At 46.5% G+C, this 25566-nt stretch overlaps 1 protein-coding gene across 17 annotated transcripts in view; it reads right to left on the bottom strand.

Moving 5' to 3' along the window:
• Positions 1–1339: 1339 nt before the first annotated feature.
• Positions 1340–25566, bottom strand: part of DST (dystonin) — a 496303-nt gene continuing 472076 nt past the window's right edge. For 8 of the 17 annotated variants that reach the window (XM_047794747.1, XM_047794756.1, XM_047794748.1 and 5 more), the window contains 14 exons: positions 22934–23077; positions 21607–21795; positions 18946–19075; positions 16927–17090; positions 15427–15589; positions 13816–13970; positions 13554–13628; positions 12443–12460; positions 9629–9746; positions 8377–8448; positions 7254–7453; positions 6503–6613; positions 3670–3793; positions 1340–2332 (listed from right to left, as the gene is read on the bottom strand). In XM_047794747.1, coding sequence (XP_047650703.1) covers positions 2070–2332; positions 3670–3793; positions 6503–6613; positions 7254–7453; positions 8377–8448; positions 9629–9746; positions 12443–12460; positions 13554–13628; positions 13816–13970; positions 15427–15589; positions 16927–17090; positions 18946–19075; positions 21607–21795; positions 22934–23077 — 1926 coding nt within the window. In that variant the 3' untranslated portion in view covers positions 1340–2069. The remainder of the gene's footprint in view (positions 2333–3669; positions 3794–6502; positions 6614–7253; positions 7454–8376; positions 8449–9628; positions 9747–12442; positions 12461–13553; positions 13629–13815; positions 13971–15426; positions 15590–16926; positions 17091–18945; positions 19076–21606; positions 21796–22933; positions 23078–25566) is intronic. The other 9 variants (XM_047794750.1, XM_047794759.1, XM_047794761.1 and 6 more) reach the window with 4 other exon arrangements.

The raw sequence follows: 25566 nt of genomic DNA, 5'->3' as shown, positions 1-25566 counted from the left end.
AGTTTATCTTTGAACAGAACCAACCTTTAAGATTTTTAGTGCTGAGATTCATTCCTATGTCTTTTTGAAATTAGAAAGAAAACAAGAAAGAGACGAAAAGGCAGAGGAGGCGCATGCGGAGGGGAGAGGAGAGGCAGCTGGGGCAGGGCTGGGAGCCAGCTTGGAGGATCAAACACTGGGCACCACAGACTGAAAGGCCCCTCGGCAGGCAGATGCTGCAACTGGGAGAGGTTCTGTCAGGCCCCGAAATATTCTTGACCACTTAGCTTTCTCCAGAAGCTTAGTTTCCTCCGACAAAAAGCAAAACCCTTAGCTCTTTCACAGGGCGGCATTCAAATGGGCTGAGATAAGCCCTTCCCTGGAGTTTGTCTTTAAAGTGAAATGTGATCTTCGGCAGAGCAGCCTCCCGCCTCCTCAGATGACGGTCAGACCCGTGAAAGACAATCTCTTAGGTGCGAATGACCCTTCCCGGGGACCCATGCTTGAGAAAGGAGGAGTCGCTGTCACTTTTAAGTGGCTCTGGATGTCCATCTGTGGACACCACAGGCCCTTTCAACGTTGGTCTCTGGAAGAAGACCCAGTGGGGAAAACAGGCGGCTGCCCTTGAACCTGAACGTCAGGGTCACCAACAGTGGCTGGCACACAGTTGGTACTTATTAAAAAAATGTTTGTGGAATGACTGATGTTATTTTGATTTTTTAATTTTTATTTTTTTAGGGCTGCAACTGTGGCACATGGATGTTCCCAGGCTAGGGGTCAAATTGGAGTTGCAGCTGCCAGCCTACACCCAGCCACAGCAACACCAGATCTGAGTTGTACCTGTGACCTACACCGCAGCTCACAGCAATGCTGGATCCTCAACCCAGGGATTGAACCTGCATCCTCATGGACACCAGTCGGGTTCTTAACCCACTGAGCCACAAAGGGAACTCCTATTTTTTATCACTTATTATATATTAAATCCTTGAGTTTAATGTATCCCAGACTTAGCCTGCCACACGGTGAGTAAAAATATATTGTCCACATAACTTTTATTTAAAACAAATAAATAGCAAAAGTTCACTTTAAATAAGCAGGTATTCCATATGTTCAAGTGAATATGTTTTATTAAATGCATACTGATATCTTTCTATAGTATGTGAGTATACATAATAAATTAAAATGTATATATTTATTAAATATAGATATAATACCAGAACATGATTATTTCAGATGAGAAATCAAAATAAACCCATTTTTTAAAGTCTCTTTTGGTCACTCCAAACGGATATTGTTCATAAAAAAATACACTGATTTTTTTTTTCCCCCCAGGGGGAAAAAAGAATTAATTCCATAGCAATGTAGTTAAGGGACACGTTTTATTTCATAGCTTTTCTGCAAGCGAAACTGCTCTGATACAAAATGAGTTCGAGGATGCAGGTGCTACTTCCACTCAAGCAAAAGAAAACCTGACATATACGTGAATGCGCTTTATAATGATGCTCTTACACAGGATAACGGGTCTCATGTCCAGGACGCCTCCGGCCTCGGGCCAAGCAGTGGCCCGGAAATGGGGCAGGAGCTGAAAGGAACTTCCTGGGGGTTCTCTGCCAGGGATGATGCTGAGAACTGCAGTGAGTGTGTGGGTCTCTGTGCCCCCATCTCAGTTTACACTTAGGTCATTTCAGAATATAGTAACTCTGTGGGCGTCTTTTGGCTTTTCAGAGTTTCCACAAAATCAAGAAGATGGTGTCATGAGGTATCCTGAACGCCAGCCCCTGGTGGAGGGTTGTGAGCGGCAAGAGGCCGTGGACTTACCTGCAGGTACAGTGACTGATTCCAGCGGGCACCCCGCTGGGCTCCGCGTGCCTGTCCACTCTCTCCCCCCACCCCACAATGTGACTGTCACCCCCGAACAGCTGACCAGAAATTATACAGAGAATAAAAAGACAAATACACAAATAAGGCCATCTGCAGAATTTTTAAACGCGCCTCTCGCAATATTTCCCAATATTTTCTACATCGTATTTTACATCTTTTCCAACTTAAATAGTAAATGTTCTAGGAAGGGCCGGGGGGACCCAACTGCACTATCTCTTGGAGGACTTGTCCACTTTGCTGGCGGCTGGCCTCCTCTGGGGTGTGGGGATTTTGGAAGGCTTGGCCGAGGACGGCCGAGAGCGCGCCCGCGGCGTTGGCCTGTGCGTGGGGGGCACGGCCTCCACGTCTGAGCACACGGACTGGATCTCGGAGATGTCGAAGTCGGATGCATCGCTGCCGCGGCGGCTGCTGGCCCGGCTGCCGGCTTTGCTGCCTGCCCGGCTGCCAGGCCGGCTGGGTGTCTTCTTGGGATCTGAGGACAGAAGGCAGAGATGGGTCATCCTTCCTATGGGGTCCAACTGCTGCAGTGCTGGGCACTCAGATGCTCTGAATCTCAGCAAGTCTGCCGGTCACCCGGCAGGCCCTTGGGAATCACCGGGGGATGCCTGGCCTTGCTCCCTTCCACAGGGAGAGGACCCTCACTTGAAGTAGACAAGATTTACAAAAAAAAGCAGGTTTGGGGCAACCCCGCTTAAAACGGGACTCCATTTACTTATTCCATAAAGAACAGATGTCCCCTTTAAGATCGTGTTTTCCAAACTTTAGCACGTGTACAGTGCAAACACACAGCACATGCTTAGGTTCAATGTTTAGCTGAGAATAAGTAATTCAAAGCACAAAAGGGAGTTCCCGCTGTGGCTCCATGGGTTAAGAACCTGGCCTTGCTCAGTGGGTTGAGGATCTGGCAGTGCTGCAAGCTGTGGTGTAGGTCACAGATGTGGCTCACAGATCCTGCGGTGCGAAGGCTGTGGTGTAGGCCGGCAGCTGCAGTTCGACCCCTAGCCTGGGAAAACTTCCTTATGCTGCAGGTGCAGAGGTAAAAAAAACAAAACACAGAAAAAAAAGCACAAAGGAATTTGATAAGACTTAAAGTTTCAAGAAGCTTAGGCCTGTGGTGCTCAGGCCCCTGCGGAAAGGTCCACAATTCAGTGAAGTGCCCCGTAGCTGGGGTTTTCCAACCACCCAAGACCAGGCCCAGTGCCTTTGCCAAGCAGCAGAGGAGGCAAGACCTTGCAGCCTGGGGACGCAGATACCCCGGCAGTTTTCCTTTCATTTGCTCATCTTTCTCGTACTTTCCAAAAGGGATTTTGGGGTCACTTAGTCCATGACTCACGGATCCCCTACCTTTGATGCAGGATGGGGACCACCTGTCATTTCAAAAGAATACAGATCACAGATTTCAAAACCAACCTTAGGGTCACCACGGGAAAACCGTTGTGGGGGGGATTAGAAGGTGGGCATAACACATAAAACATAAAATAACACATTAAAACAGTTAATTAACAAGGACCTACTGTATAGCACAGGGAAGTCTACTCAATAGTTTGTAATAACATATGGAAGAAAAGCATGGACATATACGTGTGTGTACACACATGTACGTATAGCTGACTCACTGTGCTGTACACCTGAAACCAACACAGCATTGCAAGTCAACTATACTCCAGTAACATAAAAACAATGGTCAAAAAAAAAAAAAAAATACACAGTAGCATCAGTTCATAACGTCTTCCCCAATTAGGAAGTAACAGGATTTTAACCTTCAGAGCACATGGCAAAGCTGTGAAAGGAGATACACTCCACACTCACCGGGGAACTGCGTCCGCACCCTGGCGGCTGCGGTCGTGATCAAGCCGCCGTCCTCCCCGGAGTGGAAACCTTTCCCTGATAGGTACCCGGGCAGTCGAAGCTTGCTCCCTTGGATGGGCGTTCCCTGTGTTTGATGACCGAAAAGATGTTTCAGACATTGGCCCCGTCCCAGGAAGCTCCAACGACATCAGCGCACAGATAGGTAGGAAACCCCTGCCAGACACGTGGGGACCAGGGGGAGAACCCCTCGTGAAACAGACACCTGTTTTTCTCCACTAATTTCTTACTCTCTTCCCGAATTCAAAGGGAACCGTCTACAGAAGATGAATTCGTGTTGAAAACATAGAAGTGGAGATTCCCCAAGGAAACCAAGGCAGACGGTGAGTATGTTAGTGCCTTTTAGACCACGAGTGGGATTACAGAGTGAGGACAGCCAGAAGATGGGGATGGCGAGAAGGCTCGGGAAGCCTGTGCTTGGACACCCTGCTACCTGCGGGGCTTTCAAGGAACTAGACAGAAATTAACAAGCAGACACAGAATGGGAGGAACATAAGCAATGCCTAGACCGCCCTCTTTTAGGGAAACCTAATTGCACCCCCCCTTCCAGTGACATTTCGCAACTTAGAAGCGTGTCACTTCATCTCGTGGCTTTGGCACCTTCTCTGGTCCCTACACACAAGGCACCTAAGCCACGTTTGCAGATGATTCTCCTAAAATTCTTACAGGAGCTTGTAAAGAATATCTAAAGCCAGCACACTATAAAATTTCATTCTAAGTCTAAAACCACTGCACTTTTTTGAGATCACTGTAACATTCTGCAATTCTCCTAAAGTTAAAAAATAAATCTCCTGAGAAATATAAGGTTGTCATCTTCTCGAAGGAACTCAGGGAGCTGTTTGGAGGAAGTCAAATCTATGCCATTACATATGCCTTTTAAACAAATTAACTCTGCTTTATTAAATAGTTTCAGATGTTTAAGGAAGCATATGTAAGACCTTTTGCTACATCAGAGTTGCAAATTATCAATAGCAATGATATTCATAATTCATTTACATACATATGCTCTACATATATTTTAGTATAGTATTTGTATGGAGTTTGCATACATAGAATCCACAAATCCTCAACATACTCTCATCGTCTAACCACAGTTACTCCTCAAGCATCATTTTCACAAATGTGAAGGGTGAGGGTCTGAGCAAGGAAGTCATCTGCCAGAAACCTCACAGCCCTGCTCCAGGGAAAGCCCTAAGTGAGAAAGTCGGTGACACAGGAGAGAGCAAGGTCCCGCACACTGTGAATGTGTCCCCTGAGGTGACAGAGTTTGTTACCACAAAAGACTGAGTGCATTCTTTTCAGGTGCCTTGGCGGTTCTGACTTTGCCCCAAGCCTGTCGCATACTCTTGAAGACCCTCCCGCAGACACGCCATTGCTCTGTATGAGGCTGTTGCCTAATTTTGCATGAGCCAAAATAATCGGCTTAGATGTGCATTTTGGGGAGTTTACACTTTTTACAAATTTGACCTCACAGAGCAGCACCACCTTAAATATTTAAAACACGTCACTTAAGGTTCCTTCAGCTGTTCTCAGCTTGGGCTACAACAGAGCCATCAGGAGTGACAGCCACCTGCAGGTGTGATGTGACGCTAACACCACTCACTGGCGGGGGGGGGGGGGGGGAGCTTGAGGGGTGTGTTCCCACCCCAGTTCCACCCCATCAGCAATTTCCATTTCCATCACTTCAGCCCCAGTCACAGGAACACGGACACTGACTGCCCACCTCTCGTGACTGGTGTGCGGATTAAATCCCAGGTGAGAGTTCCGGAAAACATGAGAGGCTTTCTCAAGGCACCAAATTACTTTTACCCAAGCATCCTTGCCTTGAATATGAAATACCTCCTTGGTTTCCATAAATATAATTTAGGGATTACCTACCCCCCCAATTACTGTGATTTTAATAAAATATGTGATTATTTGGTGCTTCTGTCATTTTTTAAAGGAGATATGATTGACTTCCAGTTGAATTACATGATCTATGTGTTAATCTTGGCAGATTCTATGTCACCTGTATTATCCACATAGTGCATGTCATTTAAAAAAGTTAAGAACTGTACTTGTAAACCAACCATACTTGAATAAAAAAAAAAAAGAGCATCCTGAATAGTAATCATTAAGTCTAATAAAGATACATAGCTTTTGAAAATGACAGCAAACTTTCTGCCTACCTGAGCCCCCAGCCTCTGCACTGATAACTAAAAGGTTTATGTCTCACCCACCCGGTGTTCCTGGGCAGAAATAACCATAGCAGACATTCAGCAGGACCTTGCTCAGAGTGATCACTCTCAGTCCTCACTGTTTTAAGTGATTTTGCAAACAAAACTGCCCCTCACTCTCTCCTAGAAAGGGTTAGAGCATTTCTTGCCCACATTATGTTGAGAAGCAGAAGCAGACTGTCAGCTTTCGAAAGAACCTGACTTAGGTCTGGGTATAATCTCCTGTATTCCACTCTCCCAGGAGAGAAAAGAAAATGAGGAATGAAGAAAACAACAACAAAACAAAGACGAAAAAACAAAAAAACCCTAAACAAACGAGGTCTTAAGCTTGCAGCTGTGACCAGGTTCAGTTGAGGCCATTCAAGGGGCTACAAACTGTCTTTTCTGTTCCCCCTGACTCTCAAGTCTTCCTAGAAATGCTGGGTTGAGACTTATATTAGTCTGAAAAAAGACACAGTATTATCAGGAGCACATTAATTCAGGGCCGGGCCAGGCCGTGTTAGTAGGTGACCACGTGTGCGACAGCAGGCTGTTAGGCTGCGATCTGGGCCTTACGGTACCTCTGGAGACGACATGGGCAAGTCTGAGCACTCTGCTGGTTTACAAGGAGTTGACACTTTGCTGTTTGTCAACCAGGGTTTACCGTAATTGCGAGTTAAAGGGTGGAGAATCTGTGTGGAACAATGGCAAATCAAACGTAAAAGAGCAGATAAAAAACAAAACAAAACAAAAACAAGCCACGGAAACAGGTATTTCTAGCCAAGGGTCACATTTCACAGTGAGACTGGTAATCATTACATTGAGAATGAATAGGAAGGGACAAGCAGTGCTGTACAGCACAGGGAGCTGTATCCAGTCTCTCTGGATAGAACACGATGGAAGATAACGGAATGTACATGCATGACTCTGCTGTACAGCAGAAATGGACAGAACACTGTAAATCAACGATACTTTAAAAAAATGGAAAGCTCTGATGGCAAATCACACATACCAAAAACGTGAATGAAGCTTTAAAAACAAAAACCTAAAAGGTGACCAATCCCCTAAATAGGTCATTTCTATAGGAACCACAAGGCAAAAGCATATATATAGGTATCTATGGATCGGTCAATCAATACAGATATATATATATGTGTGTGTTTATATATGTGCGTGTATTACATATGTAAATATTTAAAAAAAAATCCTGCATCTGCCACATTATGGGAAGGAACACATTTGGAGAAAGCTGGTCCTACAAATTCTCGGGTCCCCACACCCTGAGAAGCGCGCTTTAGCCGACGTGGGAATGGGAGGAGGAAGTGGTCCTACCTTGGGTGTGCTGGTGGCGGGGACGGGTGGGGTGGCCGCCTGGCCAGCCTGGCTGGACACGGAGGTGGATCGGTTGGGGGAGGCTCCCCGAGACGAGGGCCTCGATCTCCGGCCCCGGGGCCGGAAGGCAGCCATGCCCTGACTGGCTCCGTCCGCCAGAATGAACTTCTCCCGGAGTTCCATGTTCGTCCGTCCTTTAGCTGATTCCGGCACACGCGGCAAGACAGCCCATGAGAGAGGAAGGGAAAAACACAGAAAGGCACTCAGGCGTGTGGGGGAGAAGGGCCACCTGGCACCAGGGACCACGAAGAGGGTCTCAAGGACACCTTTTTGCCATGCCAATTCCAACGCAGCACAACAAAAAGTCAAATGCATTCCTTTCCAATGCATTCCTTTCGGATACAAGTAAGTTTGGGAAAGAAACAAAAGTGTGCTTGTTCTAACACTAGACACCAGCAAGAAGAACCACTATTGAAGGGAGAGTCAGCATGGAAATGAAAAGCTCATGCTCCCATGTTGTTAATCCACCCACTACCGATGCCTGCAGGGTGTCACCACCCGTCCCCGCCCTGGGGGACGGGCCAGTGCAGCAGGGGCTGTGTCCTTTGCATGTACTACTGAGGTGAGGAGAAGGCCAGTATTTTACCATCAGGATTAATTGAGCGATAGGATTCCACAGAATGAGGAATGGTTTGTTAATCAGGATGACAACACGTATAAACTTTCGGGTTTTTCACTTCAGGGAGGCAGCAGGTCTTTTTTATGCCTGAAAAACTGTTTTATGACATGCAATCACAAACACCAGACCCAAGGGACCTGCGAGGGGACCCGTGATGCAACACTCCGCCCCACACACGTGCACGTGGAGAAGGCACCACCGGACCCTCACGCGCAGGGTGTGGGCGTGTGTCTGATCACTGACACGACCCCTAGAGTGTGCAACACCGACCGGCAGGGTGTCAGGTGTCCGGAATTGAAATTTGGAAGCACCAGCTCAGTTGGATATGAGTTAAGCCATACGTGATGGATGAAGCATGTTATTTGAAAACAAATGGTTAAAGCGAGAATGTAAAGTAGGAAAGAGGCGCGGTTAGCAGGGGAGGCAAAGAGAGGGGTCGCCAACCTATAGTAGGCTGAGTAGTAGTAATTGAAGAGTTTGATTCCGAACGTAACATTTTACTCCCATGATGATGAACTAGAAAAAATGACACAGGAGACCAATCACATTCAGGAATACTGTTAGCAGGAGCAGAAATAAAGTACAGTAGCTGAATACGTAAAGGTGGCTCAGCTCGGGCCTCTAGCACACAACTGAGAAGAAAAGTCACATCAGGAAAAGGAGATCTGACTCAGAGAAAGAGATGAATTGGAAAGACCGGGCCCAGGTTTACGCTAACTCTCCGAGGTAGCCCCACAGAACGTGGTGCATTCACATTTCTTTCTTTTTAGGGCCGCATGTAGGGCATGTGGAGGTTCCCAGGCGAGGGGTCGAACTGGAGCTGCACCTGCTGGCCTACACTACAGCCACAGCCATGCCAGATCCTTAACCCACCGAGCAAGGCCAGGGATGGAACCTGCATCCTCATGGATACTAGTTGGGTTCTTAACCCGCTGAGCCACAATGGGAACTCCAGTATTTCCATTTCTTTGTCTCATAAATGTGGCTGCATTTCTTTAGCCTGCCCTATTTTCAAAATATAAAACAAAGGAGAGCCTTTGTTGTCTTTCGGCTGTGCCCAAAGCAGAAGTTCCTGGGCCAGGGATCCAACCTGCGCCACAGCAGCAACCCGAGCCACAGCAGTGACCACACCAGATCCTTAACCACCAGGGAATTCTTATTAGAATTGTTAGAGCATTCTTTTAATGCTCTAATCTGTAACTTCAACGTCAGAGTCACAGTAGCAGTTTATTATTTAAAAAAGTTGAAAAATGTTATTTAAAAAAGTTGAAAAATGCTGCTTTCCTATCTTCCCCTAATTTCATAAAAACCTGTGCTGGTAAATGTTTACTCTAATGCAGCTTGAATCTTCTTTCCTGTTCCTTTGCTATTTAATGACAGATAAAATCCCTTCCCGGGCCGGTAGAATGGCTCCTTTTGAAAATTGCAGATGGGAGTGTCTCATAAAGAAAAAGACCTGCTCTCCTGTTTCCCGCCTCCCAGTTACCCAGGAGAAGTGAGAAAACGATGAGAGGAACACAGTTTACTGACTACCGCAAGTGCTCTGGGAACCCGAGGGGGACAAACCAGTGGGACACATTCATCACCGCAGTAAAGGACCCGAATTAGACCCGGTATGTTTTTGATGCTGGGAGAGAATGCAAAATTGATAACGCCGCCATGAAAGTGTATCATCTTGACACAGGACTCTCCTTACCCCTGCAGGGGTCATTTTTCACTAAGAACTCATCCAGCGCCATCCATCCACCTCCAACACGGACCATGACGGTGCTTCGCAGGATTCGGACAAGCCGCAGCTGCTGGGAGTCTCCAAACTGCGGAGAGGAAGAAAGGAGACCCTCTCATTGTCAGGAGGCACTCTCAACCCAAGGTCTGAGATTTGCGTAAGCACCCAACTCTAACTTGTTGCTTAGGTCACAGCGATTAGTACGATCTCAGAGAGGGGTTTGTACTGATCGGCGTTAGACGGCTGCATGCTGATTTAGCCCAAAGGAAACAGGGTGGGAAAGATGACAAAGGTTATCCCGTGTGATCCTGAAGCTCTCTTCTAAACACTGACTTTTCTTTCTTATGACAGAGACAACATTAGTAAGGCAGTACTCGAAAAATATTTCTAGCAATTGAACACAGCCATGAAAAGAAGCACCGGCCCACTTGCCCTGGGCTTCTACGCAGTAAGCTGATCCTACAGAGATTCTTCTTCAGGAAAACTTCCTCTTACACCTAAAACTGTTTCCCACTGAAGTCTGTGGGAGAAACTGGGTCATCAACTCATTTTGTGTTCTCTAAGCACTTCTGACTTCGAGAAAGTAGTAAACGAACGTGACTAATGAAACTTGCACAGCTGAATAAAGTTTCTGCATCACTAATGAACGGGTAGGCCAGTGTGTCAAAGGCTGGATTAATGTGCCATCTTAGATTTCTGTAACATAGAACCGTTACAGACACATTATTCACGTTGCAGCTTTCAACTCTAAAAGGCCTCCTCTTAAAGCTGTGGGTACCAAAACTACTGGCCCTGAGACACACTTGTCTTCTTCTTGCCCTTTCAGTGGCTCTCCAATCACTCAAGCTACAGATTCTGCTGATCTTGAATAAATGTCTAGACTGCAGGTCATTTCAGATCATAAGGTTTATGTACCGTGAAAGCCCATGAGAAATGATTTTATACATTTCAATCATTTCTAATAAGCTCATGGACAACCGAGGGAAAAAAACCACCAGAGTGAATTTCATGGTTGCCAACCTGGAGGATACCAGAGTGAAATGAACAGTCACCTGGATATCAATAGCTGCTTTTTCAGGCAGGTAACAATTGTGACTATTTGGGCTCATGATGGATAAGCAGATCACCTTAAGTAGAAACAACTTGCTCCTTTTTTTTTTTTTAATTTACTTTTCAATCAACTGTACCACTGAGTTCTAGGAAGAACTCCCTAGAACGAAGCCAACCATGCCAGACACTGACACTCAGAAGGCCTGGAAAGCACAAAAAAAGGACCTCAAACCTTTTCAGGTCACTATTTTTCTAAGACGGTTGCCAAGCCTGGAGACTTAAACTTTCCTGGAATTGAACCTGCTCTTGCAATGGCAATTAAAATTTGAAGACCAAAATACTTATTTTGTTAGAAAAAAATTTGGTGCTGCTAATAAGCCAAGGGAAAAAAGGAGAGGATTTAAAGAAAATTACCCTTAAGAAACCAGATAATAAGACCATACACTTTTGGTCCAAGACCATGTTCAAAACAAGTTTTAAGGATATAAACAAAGTATTTTACAGAGATGATATTTCAATTATAATAAGTATGAATGATTTTCAATTTTAAGAAGCATTGTCTGACAACTGACTCTGTCTTTAGAATTGCCCTAATTTTCTCAATGGCTAAATTGTGAGACCAAGGGGGGGAAAAAAAAAAAAACCCAACAAAAAAATAATGTTGGTCTTTGTGCTTTCAGTGAATTAAATCTCTTGAGGTACTTCATCCTGTCCATAAGTAAAAGATGCTATCTTTATGACTAACTCAGAAAATAAGCAAGAACTGGATGGAAAACAAGAATAGAAAAGTAACTTTTTATGGAAACGAATGGAAGTTTTCAAAACATCCTGTTCAAGATAACTGAAAAACTATTAGAAAAAATTATGTGCTTGCAAAAAATGGGGACAATAGGTAATTGGACACTGAAGATGTCACTGGGCTTGGAAACTGAGTGGCAGGGTGAGCGCTAAGACGACGTGGTCAGGGTGTGGACAGCAGGGCTGCCCCCAAAGCACAGGGTAAAACATTTTCCTTGTTTCAGTCAAAACACCATTTCTCTTCAGTTCTAAAACTCTGCTCATGATGCAGTGCTCGGGACGGTTTATACGGACTTAAATGTGAGGTCAAAATGGCATAACATACGGCTAAGGTGTCATATAAGGTACAAGAAAGATATTTCCTCAAAAGGAAGGACAGCATTTCAGGCCTCCTGAGTTACCGTTTCTACTGAGTCTGCAAAGCCCTGAATCAATGAAGCCGGGCACACGGTCGGCAGCTGCTCCGCACCCGTGGCTGGCGCCATGGTGCCCCTCGCCGCTGTCTTCCCGGGTCACCGCGGTGCTGGCCCTTCTCCAGCTACTCTGAGTGCATCCTCAGTGGTCAGACACCAAGGGGGCTACACTGAGACCTGAGCACAGTCCGCCCTGGGCGGCCGCGAGGACTCGCCTAAGACCTATGTAGACAGTGTTACGAAAAGCAGGAACTGGAAACTGCGTTTGGGACGCTGTAGCCAGCCGAGCTACAGTTCATTATCTGGTTTCCTTAAAGGTAATCTCCTCATTTGAGACACAAGGCAGAAAGGAATCCTGGATCGAGGACCCTTAAGCGTTGACAGAAACACCACGCCAACCGACAATGTAATAGCCAGGGGACAGCATGGGAAAGACCGGCCAGGGCAAAAGCTTTAATGACTATGAGGTCAAGTTAAAAAAAAAACCATGGGCAACTTGAGAATACATTCCACTGGTTTATACCTGATTTCCCAGGAAGAACTGATAAAAAAAAAAATGAAAAATGGAAGAAAGATACAATTAGTTCGACAGGAAACTTTCTGTATGACTCTAGAACATACATATACACACACACCCACACACACACACGCTCATACCCCGGGCTTCTGGACATAATACCTAGTTTAGAGGTGCACAGGTACCCATCCTTCCCAACTTCAAATCATCAGAGGAGTTCCCACTGTGGCTCAGCAGTAATGAACCCACCTACTATCTATGAGGATGTGGGTTTGACCCCTGGCCTCACTCAGTGGGTTAATGATCCCAAGTTGCTGTGGCTGTGGTGTAGGCCGGCAGCTGCAGCTCCAATTTGACCCCTAGCCTGGGGACCTCCATATGCCGCAGATGCCGTCCTTAAAAAAGAAAGAAAAACAAAAACAAAGCAAAACAAAAAACCTTCTATGCAAGTGTTTTAGAAAGTCTTTGGGTTTCAAATCTAAGTTAGAAATTCAAATATGGAGATGAGTATTTTTCACTGTGGAAACAGAAAAGTAAAATGATGTTTCTTTTGTGAGTAAGCGGCGGGTCGAGGGACACTAGCACATTTCCCACGTGGCTACTGCCAATGAGAAATGTTCCCCAAAGAGAAAAAAGAGTGACACAACCCTAGTGAGTGTTTTGAAGGTGAACTGAATCACTGAGATTTAAATTAAAAAAATTTTCTGCCGAAGTGGAAAACACTGCCTCTTTTTGCCATTTATAAAAATGGGTCCACGTTGTTCATTTCCCGGCTTGGAGTAGCTTTGTTTTTGAAAATATGACGACTTACCTCTAAACACCCGTAAGATATATTATGAAGGAATATGAAGCCACCTACATAGAGGAGCTGTGTTTTCTTGTGTATTTTTTTCTCCTTAAAAGGAATGTACATGTCGTCCATGTGAAAGACATGGCCCAACACACAACATGCGAGCTGTCTTTGTGGAATTTAAAGGGACAGAAGGCAGAGTTTCACAGACCGTCCCATTTTGACGGAAGGCGAAAGGAAATGATCAGCATTCCTGGGAAACAATGCCGATCAAATGTTCAATGTTTCACCCTTTCAGGGAAGGACACAGCCGTCTCGAAAACTTACCCTGTACTTGTTATCTCCGATCTGTTCCACTTGGAATCGCTTCGCACATTTGCACTTAGCTACCTGCCTTGTCACCTGCCAAAAGCAACGAGACCATGTTCACTTTTCACCTTAAACGTGACATTACGGAATCCTCAAAGCCTTGCCACAATCCCTAATCACGGAAATAAAGGAAACAGTGGCACCAATCGTGCCCGAGGTCGGGCGAGCGCACGGGGCAGCTGGAGGCTGGTGGGGGTCGGGGGGAGGTGAGCAAAGCTACCTCATCTTCGATTTTGTCGGCGTCCGTGATGGGCTTATACGCGTCCTTATTGGGGTGAAGGGCGGCTACAAACTCATAGTAGTCGATGTAGCCGTCGCCGTCCCTGTCGAAGATGTCCGCGACCGCGCTCATCTCCAGACGGCTGGTGGGGAACTCTGCCGTGTTCAAGACAGGTACGGAGCGTCACGGGGGTCACCGAGGAAGAAAAGGTAAGGAATTTAAAGTGCGACTGGAGCCATCTGACACACAGACACGCTCTGGATGAACCCCCGCCTGTGTGAACGCATCCATCCCCTCTCATATTCATCCCTGACTCTTTCCGGTGCGAATACCTCCCTCCTGGTGAGAATTCACCCTCTCAGCAAATTTCAGTTACATGACACAGCGTTAGCAACTCTGTCACCACACTGCACACCTGATTCAGCTGAAAATGTGTCCCTTTTACCAGCTTCTCCCCACTTCTCCCACCTTCCAGCCCCTGGAAACCGCTGGTCTACCCTCTGTCTCTGTGAGTTTGACTTTGTTTAGGCTCCACATACAAGAGATAACGAAGATATTCTAAGTCCTACGACAGCCCCACTGAAAGGTGATGGATTTTCGACTTACAATAATATTTTACAAAAAGACTTAAGTCTTTAAAAAGTCATGTTAACTTGTTAATGCTGGCCCCAGACATTCTCCATTGTACATTTTAATCATCATGAGGCCAACTCAGTTATCAGGATGATCAAATATATTAAAATCCTTAAAAAAAAAACAAAACTCTGAGGCGTTCTTGCCATGGCCCAGCAGGTTAAGAATCCAACTGCAGCAGCTCGGGTTGCTGCTGAGGTGCAGGTTGGATCCCTGACCTGGTGCAGTGGGTTAGAGGATCCGGCATTGCTGTGGTGTAGGTTGCAGCTGAGGTTTGGATTTGACCCCTGGCCTGGAAATTTCCATATGTCACAGGTGTGGCCATTAAAAAAAAAAAAAAAAATTCCTTGATTTACATCATCCAAACACAACCACTATATATGCGATCTGAACTTACCTTTAATTATTATTAGGACGAATCTTATGCAATGTCTGCTTTTCTAGGCTAAAGAGTGTTGTAATACTAGCAAATTTCACATGGTCCAACTATCACTTTGAGTAAACTGTATGGAATTTACTAAGAATGGCTTCTAGGAACATCAGCCAGAGAAATCCCATATACCTGACTAAACTGTCAAACGAGAAGATGATGGAAGACCTTAAGAATTTTTATAGTGTTCTCATTTCCTGCTAATGACAGTATTAGATCAGAATGGGAATTAGCACAAAAAAGGCAAGAGACAGGCTCGCACTGATCGATGTGCGATTTTAGGCTAGACAACTCGATCTGAGAATTGAGGATTATTAACCTCATTACTGTAAGGGCACAGCAGCCCGGAGGGACTGCGTTTATCTGTGGTTACAGTCAGCGGGTGTGGCCAAAGCCATAAACTTGAACCAAGGACACATTTTTTTGAGGGCAGTGACTTCACAGCCAAGTTTAAAGGTGATGTTTCATGAGTAACACAAGCTCCCCGGGTTTAAACTGTGCTCAGTTCCTTTCAATACATTGGTCATGGAGCTTCTCTTAGGACTTACTTGAGGAAAGAATCCCGTCAATAAATTCTTGTCGGGTTATTTTCCCATCCTGGTCCTTATCGATCCTCCGGAAAAAGTCCATCACTCGGGATTTCTTGTGGTTCATCCACCGCATGTACTTTTTGCGCCAGATATCGAAATCGAAGTTGGCGAATTCCCTCAGCTGGAAAGGGTGAAAGGCATGTTGACTGAGCTACTGCTGTGCTCGAATTACATCTTATACAACCTGATAATGTTATTTCTAACGATCTTCTAGAAAACACACACATTGCCCCTGCAAATACAGGTGTGATCTTGCAAAGGGGACTCAATCATCTGTTTCCTGAAGTTTATTTCATTACTGTCACTGTTTTTTCTTTACAAATAGAGGAAACATATAAAACTCCTCAAAAAGCCAAACTACAATATCCTAAGATAAATCATAATGGAAAAGGATATTTAAAAAATGCATATATATGTATAACTAAATCACTTGGTTATACAGCAGAAATTAACGTAACACTGTAAATCAACTATACTTCAATTAAAAAAAAAAATCCCACCATTTTGGAAGTTGCCTTGTGGTGCAGAGGGTTAAGAATCTAGCATTGCTGCAGCTGTGGCTCGGGTTCGATTCCTGGCCTGGGAACTTCCACATGCCATGGGTGCGGCAGAAAAACAAACACTATTTTGAAAATTGAGAAGAAAAAGGTCAGAAATTCTGACAGTGCTGAAGTCACAGAGGTGGTGTGGCCCAAGCTGACGTTAACGCCGTGCCCTGGGGTGCAGGCCCAGCTCCACAGCCCCTCTCTAACCCCTCCCACACTGTGCCACCAGCCCCGCTGAACTCCCCACCTTCTAAAATTTTCAAGTTCCAGCATCTGAAACCCTCAACCGCAGATCACAGGGTATATACATAATTAAAAGAGCTGCATTATGAATGATGATGGTTGCCAGCTGATGCTTCCAGCAAACGCAGGTCAAGGCTGACCTTTTCCTAAGGAGTCAGTTTCTGATTATGTTAAAAACACATCTGTTTTTTAACCTTGATTCCCTAAACCCCAAATTCCATTTATCAGGGTTTTTTCCCCATAAAAATGTACTCATACTTGTGACATTCATTTTAGAAGTAAAACAGGCACTCAAACATCAAGAGTTTATTTATTGGCGTTCCCATTGTGGCTCAGCACACCTAGTATCCATGAGGACATGGGTTCAATCCCTGGCCTCGCTCTGTGGGTTAAGGATCCAGTGTTGCTGTGACCTGTGCTGTAGGTGGCAGACACAGCTTGGATCTGGCATTGCTGTGGCTGTGGTGTAGGCTGGCAGCTGCAGCTCCGATTAGACCCCTAGCCTGGGAACTTCCATATGCTGCGTGTGCGGCCCTAAAAAGCAAAAAAAAAAAAAAAAAAAGGTCTGTGCATCTATTATCAGAAAGGTTGAGAAGTCCATGCTTTGGCATTGCGTTACATTGAATGAGGGCAAATGACAATGTGGTGGCGAAGATGTGGGTTTTCTTACCTCTTCCAGTCTGTCCAAGGCATCGTTCAGCTTTCTCCTCCTCTCCAAGGCCAGGAGCCAGACCTGCTGCCATTTGCTGACCAGTAAGTTGACCCTGGGATTCTTGGTTTCGATTTGTGTCTGGGACCCAGAGGGATAGAAGCTTGAGGCTGGGAAGCGTTTTCCTGTTAAAATAGGACGGTGGTTAGGACGGCAAAGTGTCCGGGGTTTTGAAATCTATTAGGACTTGACCTTGACGATTCGGAATCACCCTGATTACTGGGGGTTCCAAGTAGAAACACCCTAATTTAGATGATGCGTGATGTCTGGGTCCTTAAGAAGGATCACAGAGCACCCAGAGACAGCAGAGAAATCTGTGTGACAGGAGCCCTGGGGTCCTGGAACACGTTCCATAAATTCACGATGAACTTCCAGCCCAAGACCTGCGCCGATTTGGTGACCAGCAGCCGAGGGTCCCCCCCTTTGCTTCCATGTATGAGAATCGGTTCCAGCAAACCCAGTTCTTTGAGGATGGGGCTGGGAGGAGGGAGGTGTGGGCAGGGGACTCCGGGCGTTCGCTGGAGCCACAGCAAGATGCCACAAGCCACAGAAAGATGCCACAAATTCCCCATCAAGGACCGAAGTGTTTGCCCAGGATCCCACCTCCCCGAGTCCGCTATCCACGGAGACTGTCTGCCCTGCATCACCTCAAATCCTAACCCCCGCCCTCCTACGGTCCCCCCTCGTTCTGGTTATTGCTCACGAGAGTTTCTATAACTTCACAGAGCGTTTCCTCATCTAACTAAATGGCTCAAAACGACCTGGGAAAATCAATTTCTGGCCCATGATCCTAAAGGAAATCTGTGTCCAAGCGGAGGTTTTCCCAGAACGCCTAACCCCCGTGGGACTCTGTTAAAAAGATCAAGAGCGAATGTTTATCCCGGAGGTGTGCTAAGCACTCCATCCCCATCAGCTCATTAACTCTTCACCACAGTCCAACGAGACTGTCACTCCCCTTTTACAGACCGGCAAGTGGAGGCTCAGGGAGGGTTTAAGTAATGTGGCCAAGGTTCCATGTCCCAGCTGGGGGGTGGGGACAGCCAAGCAGCCTGTGCCCAGTTCCCAACCACTTTGTCCCCTTGTCTCCTTGGGCAAAACATGACTGCGACAGGCCCCCAGCCATATTTTACTAAGGCACCATTCAGAGATACACAAAACTGCCTGGTACAAATCGTGCTTCTTTGAAAGCTTATCCACACTAGCTACTACTAGTTCATGTCAATTCCTTGGGTCAGGGCAGCCTGGGAAGTACGTACATAGGGCTGGAAGTCATAGGAACATGAGCAAGATCTATCAGATGCTTGTCACGAACGAGCAGACAGGTCGTGACCTTTATCCAGGTCATGGTCACTCCTGTTCCATTCCAGCTGAAGGTTATTTATATAACAGAATCAAAGGGAGACCATTCAAAGGGGGTGACTGATTGCTGTTCTTGCTGCAGATTTTTCTAATTTCTTCTGGCTAATCTGAACGATGGACTTCGAGCACATGGAGTTACATATAGAGACCTGCATCTGTCTTGTTAGTTTTAAATAAGTTGCTCTAATACTTAGCCCATGTATTCTTTCAAGATAATCTCATAGAGAGCCCGTGGAGAATCACTAATTGGTCCAAAGTTTTCAAACCTTAACTCAAAATAAAGGAAACAAACTTCCTCGCTTAACAATCCCCTTTTTTTCTTTTTTTTTTTGGTTTTTGTTTTGTCTTTTTAGGGCCATGCCTGCAGCACATGGAGGTTCCCAGGCTAGGGGTTGAATCAGAGCTGTAGCCGCTGGCCTACACCAGAGCCACAGCAACTCGGGATCTGAGCTGTGTCTGCAACCTACCCCACAGCTCACGGTAACGCTGGACCCTTAACCCACTGAGCAAGGCCAGGGATCGAACCTGCATCCTTATGGATGCTAGTCGGGTGCGCTAAACTCTGAGCCATGATGAGACCTCCTAACCATCCTCATTTTAGAGAGAGTGGGCCTTGCTTACTTCCGGCTCGCCCCTTATCCAAGACCGGGATGTGGGACTGCAGGGAGGAGGGGTCAGCAGCTCTCCTCTTGTAGGTCTTGGTGACTTTATCCACATCAGGTTGTTTCCTGGTCATTTCCTCCATGAAGCTCTGGAAGAACGAAATGATGTCAGTTAGATAAACGTATACCATGACGGACTTGCACTCAGCTGAAGAAATGAAAGCATGTCATTTGCAGCAACATGGATGGACCTAGAGACTATTATACTAAGTGAAGTAAGTCAGAGAAAAAAAACAAATACATGGTATCACTTGTGGCTGTCATACGGGGAATCAAAAAAAAACAAAAAAAAAAACCCCCAAAAGATACAAACGACCTTATTTGCAGAACAGAAACAGACTCAGAGACCCTGAAAACAAACTTAGAGTTCCCAAAGCGGGCAGGTGGGAGCGGGGAAGGGTAGACTGGGGGTCTGGGATTGGCATGTGCACACGGAGGTGTATGGATGAGTGGCCGATGGGGATGTGCCGTACAGCACACAGAGCTCTGCCCAGTATCGTGGGATGGTCTGCGTGGGAAGAGAATGTGAAGGAGAATGGACGTGTGGATACGAATAACTGAGTCACTTTGTTGTAGAGCAGAAATGATCACAACCCTGTAATTCAACTACACTTTGATAAAAGTTTAAAAGACACAAGTATACTAGAGAAGACCACCTTTAGAAATGAATTAGAAAAAAAGGATGAAAGGACCACACGATTATTTCTGAAAAAAGAATAAAACAGCATGTCTTATCTAAGGGGGAAAAAATCTAACCATCATTATAATATAGCATTTACTCATTTCTAAAGATTATAGGAGTTCCCTGGTAGCTCAGCAGGTTAAGGGTCTGGCATGGTCACTTCTGTGGCGCAGGTTTGATCTCTGGCCCAGGAGCTTCTGCATGCCAGGGCGTGACAAAAACAAAAACAAAAACAAAAACCAAAACCCAAACCCAAACAATAAAATTAAAAAAAACACAAAGACTATCTATCAGGAGTTCCTGTCGTGGCTCAGTGGTTAACGAATCCGACTAAGAACCATGAGGTTGCGAGTTCTATCCCTGGCCTTGCTCAGTGGTTTAAGGATCCAGCATTGCCGTGAGCTGTGGTGTGGGTCGCAGATGTGGCTCGGATCCTGCATTGCCGTGGTTCTGGCGTAGGCCGGCGGCCACGGTTCCGGCTGGACCCCTAGCCTAGGAACCTCCATGTGCCGCAGGAGCGGCCCTAGAAAAGGCAAAAAAAGACCAAAAAAAACCACCCCAAAACCAAAAAATAAATGAAGACTGAAATGCTGTAGGTGGTAAGTAACTACAGCATCATGAAGGCAATCTGCTTTAGACTGAGGACCACAGGGGAGCAGCTGGGTGAGAAACACAACCTGTGAGATGGCACAGCTCCCCTCCATAGCGAGAGGTTTAGGGTTAAGGTGGCTTTGATCTGCCCAGACACAAAGCAGCCACAGGAAACGTAGACACATTTAAAATACCCCCCTCAGGAAGTACACTCTGCCAAGGAGGGTCACAGTCATTCACATGCATTTCACAGGGTGGACTGTCGGGCCTTTTCCCTCATCTCAGGCTTCCCGCTGTAGGGAGCAGGTGACCAGGATGTGTCACAGAGGCGGAGATGGGAAAAGTGGTGGGAGGAGGACTAAAGTGAGAAATGAAGCAACACAGGTCTGCAGTGTCTCCCAAACCAAAGAATGCCAATCACTTTGGTACCCTGGACAACAGAGAACACGGCCCAGCACATTTCAGGGCCATCACAGGCATCAAGTTCTTTCTTTTTTTTTGGCTGAGCCCATGGAATGCAAAAGTCCCCAGGCCAGAGACTGAAGCTGTACCACTGCAGTGACTAGAGCCATAGCTGTGACAATACCAGATCCTTAACCTGCTGAGCCACCAGGGAACTCCAAGGCATCAATTTCTTATACTTTTATTAAAATACAACAACAGTGTTACCTGCCTAGCCAACTAAGCTGACACTTCCTGATTCTCCTCATAAATGCATTTTTTTCCTTTTTATGACCACACCTGCAGCATATAAAACTTCCTGGGCTAGGTAGGGGTCGAAGTGAAGCTGCAGCTGCGGTCTATACTACAGCCATAGCAACAGTGGATCTGAACTGCATCTGCAGACTACACTGCAGTTTGCAGAAACGCCGGATCTTTAACCCACTGAGCAAGGCCAGGGATTGAACACGAATCCTCTTGAGATATCAGGTCCTTACCCCGATGAGTCACAACGGGACTCCAATAAACATATATTGAACAGACAAGTAAGCAAACAAATAAATCAGTGTGGTGCACGTCATTTCAGAACGGGAAAGAGGCGGGCTGTACAGAAGTCATGTTTTGAGCGATTGAGCAAGATGACATGTTCCCTTGGATGACGGTCTTCTCGGGAGGCGCTGAGCAGCAGAGAAGATGCAGACATGGACCAGTAAGCCGGAGGTGGGGGTGGGGGGAGGAGAGAGACCTATGGGCAGTGAGGACAGGATGCAGGGGGGCAGGGCAGGAGCCCAGCTCCATGGAGCCAACAGGAAGGAGCGTGACAAAACCAAGGGACTGGGCAGAGCAGCCTGGACAGCGGTGGAGGTGGAAACGCAGGGAGGACGGGACGGGAGGACCGAGGTTTACCTGGTGTTCCGCGATGAGGGCCTTCACCTCTTCGATCTCCTGGGGGATGACCTCCTTGTCCTTGTCAGTCAAGGTGGTCTCGGCCCACTGCAGCCAAGCCAGCAGCGCCTCCAACAGCTCCTGCTTAGCGATGAGCCCGGCCAGGGCGCTGGCCAACCTCTGCTGGTGCTGCTTCGCCCAGGCCAGCACCTGTCGGAGGAACAGAAACTTCCTGGATTTCTTCCATCTTAGGGAAGAAGTCAACCGATGGAAAATACCCGGCATGCCAAGGTAAATGAGGCTCTCTGTAGATCCCATCAGTGGTACCAAGACCCAGTCTGCGGAGCATGTGGGAGCCCTTTGCGATGCTGGGCAGCCTCAGGAGCTTGGAGACCTACATCCACACCCCACCTCTGCCCCCAGGCTTCCCTTTCCTTTTAATTCATTTATTTTTTTTTTGGTCTCTTTTTCTTTTCTTTCTTTCTTTCTTTCTTTCTTTTTTTTTTTTTTTTTTTTTTTGCTCTTTAGGGCAGCACCCACAGCACATGAAGTTCCCAGGCTAGGGGTTGAATCGGAGCTGTAGCCGCTGGCTTACACCACAGCCACAGCAATGCAGGATCCAAGCCGAATCTTCGACCTACACCACAGCTCACGCCAGATCCTTAACCCACCAAGTAAGGCTGGGGATTGAACCCGCGTCCTCATGGATACTAGTCAGGTTCCTTAACCACTGAGTCACAACAGGAACTCCTCCTTTTGATGTAAGTAAGTTCAAATATGCATTCCCTCATGGATCAGGTATGCTCACTCCATGCGGCACAGGGTGAAGATAAAAACAGCTAAGATCCAAAATACAGAATGAGTTCACTTGTGTGTACAGTTCACTCCCCAAGCACACCCTGCTTGGGAAAGCCTATTCACTCGAAGTGGTATGGAAATATTTGCCTTTTTGTGTATCAAGGACATACTGCAGAATTCCCTTAACTTTTTTTTTTCTTTTTTGGCTGCACCTGCAGCCTACGGAAGTTCCCAGGCCAGGGATTGAATCCGAACCAAAGCTGTGACAACGCTGGCTCCTTTAACTCACTGTGCCAGGCTAGGAATTGAACCAGCAGCACCACAGAGATGAGCCAGATCATTAACTCCCTGCACCACGGCGGGAACTCCTAATACTCTTTAACTTTTTAAAGAAAAGCAGGTTGCAGGACAGGTAACACCCAGAGGAATGGTCTCCTGAAACACATTTTTCTCTGCAGAGGCCTCATGGTCCCTCGGCTGGAAATGCATTGTTAACTGCTCAAGTTTCCACGTCACCCCCTTCCCCCCCGCCAGTCTCAAGGCTACTGACCTCCTCGAACCTGGCCCGGATGATGGTGATCCAGTGCTTGATGGTGGTGATGGAGTCCGGGTGGCAGATGGCCAGGATCGCGTCCCCCATGGTGGTGGCCTTATTGAGGGCGGTGCGCTTTTCCTCCAGCCTCTTCATGAATTCCTACGGCAGAAAAAAAGACGCCTGTCAGCTGTGGGCCTGGGCTGAAAACAAAACGCCGGTCACGTCCACCAGACAGAGTTACGCCAATAAGCAAAGACTAAAGGCAGTTTACTAACTGCTGGAAACCATCCGCTCATTGAGAAATGAAGGGAGGGGAAGTTACAAAAAACTGGATAAAGTACTTTCTAACACCATCTCAAAATACAGGTCTAGGATCATGGCTTGTGCTTTATAAAATACACTCTTCAGTAACACACTCGCCTCAACTTGATTATCAATACATTAGTTTACTATAGAATTGGGAGTGACACTAATCCCAGAGGTAGAAATAATATTGATTCGAAAGAGTGAAGACAAGGAGATTAGTGTTTAAAGCGGCTTTAACTGCAACAGGAATAGATACCAAAAAGTGCCAAGGGAAGAGAGCAGGCTGGCAGTGAAGTAGAAATGGCTGGGCTGTGGGTGCGAAGGAGTCAGGTGAGGCTGGATCAAGGGGGCCTGACAGTGGCCATCTCTGTGAAAAGTGTCCCTTTCAAATCAACCTTTTTTTTTTTTTTTTTAAATAAAGACCTCACATACAAACTATACTTCTTCATCAAAAGGAATCCATGGATGCATGCATGGATCACAGAACTCTGAAAGCTGAAAAATGAGGACCTCTGCCCTAAAACATGTGAGACGCCTCCCAAAGCCTGCAATGCATTTCAAGAATCCACTGACCACCCCCCACCCCACCCCCGATCCATCTGGACCCCTTTCTAAGATGAGGGTGCCAGAGGCTGCAGGCGTGGATGGCACTGGTGTAACCCACGTCATGGAGCCCGGGGTCCTTCGTTACTAGCACGTCTAGTGACCTTTGTTTCTAGCCTCTGAAGCAGCTGTCCTACTCTGGCGTGTTTCGGTGATAAAACAATCGGTTTGACTACACCTCTACTATGTAGAGCTCCACAAAGTCAAAGACTGCATCTTATCGGCTTTGTACCTTTGTGACTGAACAGACGCTCTTTAACCCTTTGTCTTCCCATTTTTACTGGTGGGGAGTCAAGGCTGAATTACTCTGTAATATGATCTACTATTTACGGTTTTTCCTTTTTCTTCGGGCTGCCCTGCCACATATGGAGTCCCCGGGCCAGGGATCAGATCTGAGCTGCAGGTGAGATCTATGTCACAGATGCGTCAACGCCGGATCCTTAACCGACTGTGCCTGGCTGGGGACCGGACCTACGGCCCAGAGCTGCAGAGATGCTAGAGATATCACTGCACCACAGCGGCAACTCCGACCTTTTTTTTTTTTTTTTTGTCTTTTCCAGGGCTGCTTCCCCCAGGACATAGAGGTTCCCAGGCTAGCAGTCTAATCAGAGCTATAGCTACTGGCCTACGCCAGAGCCACAGCAACACGGGATCCAAGCCACGTCTGCGACCTACACCACGGCTCACAGCAACGCGGGATCCTTAACCCACTGAGTGAGGCCAGGGATCGAAGCTGCAAACTCATGGTTCCTAGTCCGATTCATTAACCACTGTGCCATGACGGGAACTCCTGACCTACTTTTAAAATATCGTGACCTACTTTAAAAACATTTAAATTTCCCCCAGTATAGACCCCCACTTTAAGTGAAAGAAAAACCTGACTCGGAAGAGAGAAAACCAGAGCTTGCTCAGCGCTGTGTTTTTCCAGAGGACGACTGGTCCAGCCATGTGCTTGTAATCGCTGCCCCGCCTGGGAGATGGGTCCTGCCTGATGCTGTGCCCTGGCCAACAGCTCCCTCCTGTATCTGGGCTCCCCCAGGCCCATCCCATATGAGCGCTGCCTTCGGGAAAGTTTGCCACTTTTAGAAATTAGATTATACTAAGAAGTCTCTAGTCTTAGGGCTAAGAAATGAAATAGTCTGTCTTTCTTCTATCAGAGAATATGTCAAGGGAAGCAGAAGAAATGAAAAAGAATGAACTGTGTTACTGCAAAATATGATTATTACAAAGAAGCCCTTTATAAAATTGCATGACATTTCATGCTATTTAAAAATACTTAAAGATTATTTGCTATAAAAGCCACTACCCCTGGCCCCCTGATGTTTCTGGGGGTTTCCTGGCTCTGTGGTATGGTGGTGACTGGGAGTGGGTTCAGATATGCACCCTGGGCTTCAGAGGACACTCGGAGACCCAAACCCAAGTGTGTCACGGGGACCCAATGACGCCTGGTGGTCAGCCTGCAGTAACATAAACGAGATTTTCAAAATATCCAACTCAATCACAAATTTACAGTAAATGTGGTGTAACCTTCCTGCTCTTACAGACTAGCTTCAACTAAGAGGTGTGGGCAGCCTTTCATTCCTCCAGACAGTGTTACACAAGCTCATATCCCTTTTAGTAACAGTAAGACAGTATTCCATTGCTATTATCGGTCAGGCAACCCATCACTGAGAGAGGGTCATCATTAAAATAGGAAGTCTCCACAGATGATGTCATCCACGCTACACTGGGATGAATGA

This window comes from Phacochoerus africanus, chromosome 9 (assembly GCF_016906955.1).
Source record: "Phacochoerus africanus isolate WHEZ1 chromosome 9, ROS_Pafr_v1, whole genome shotgun sequence".
NCBI lineage: Eukaryota > Metazoa > Chordata > Mammalia > Artiodactyla > Suidae > Phacochoerus > Phacochoerus africanus.
This window is presented reverse-complemented; position numbering and strand designations above follow the sequence as displayed.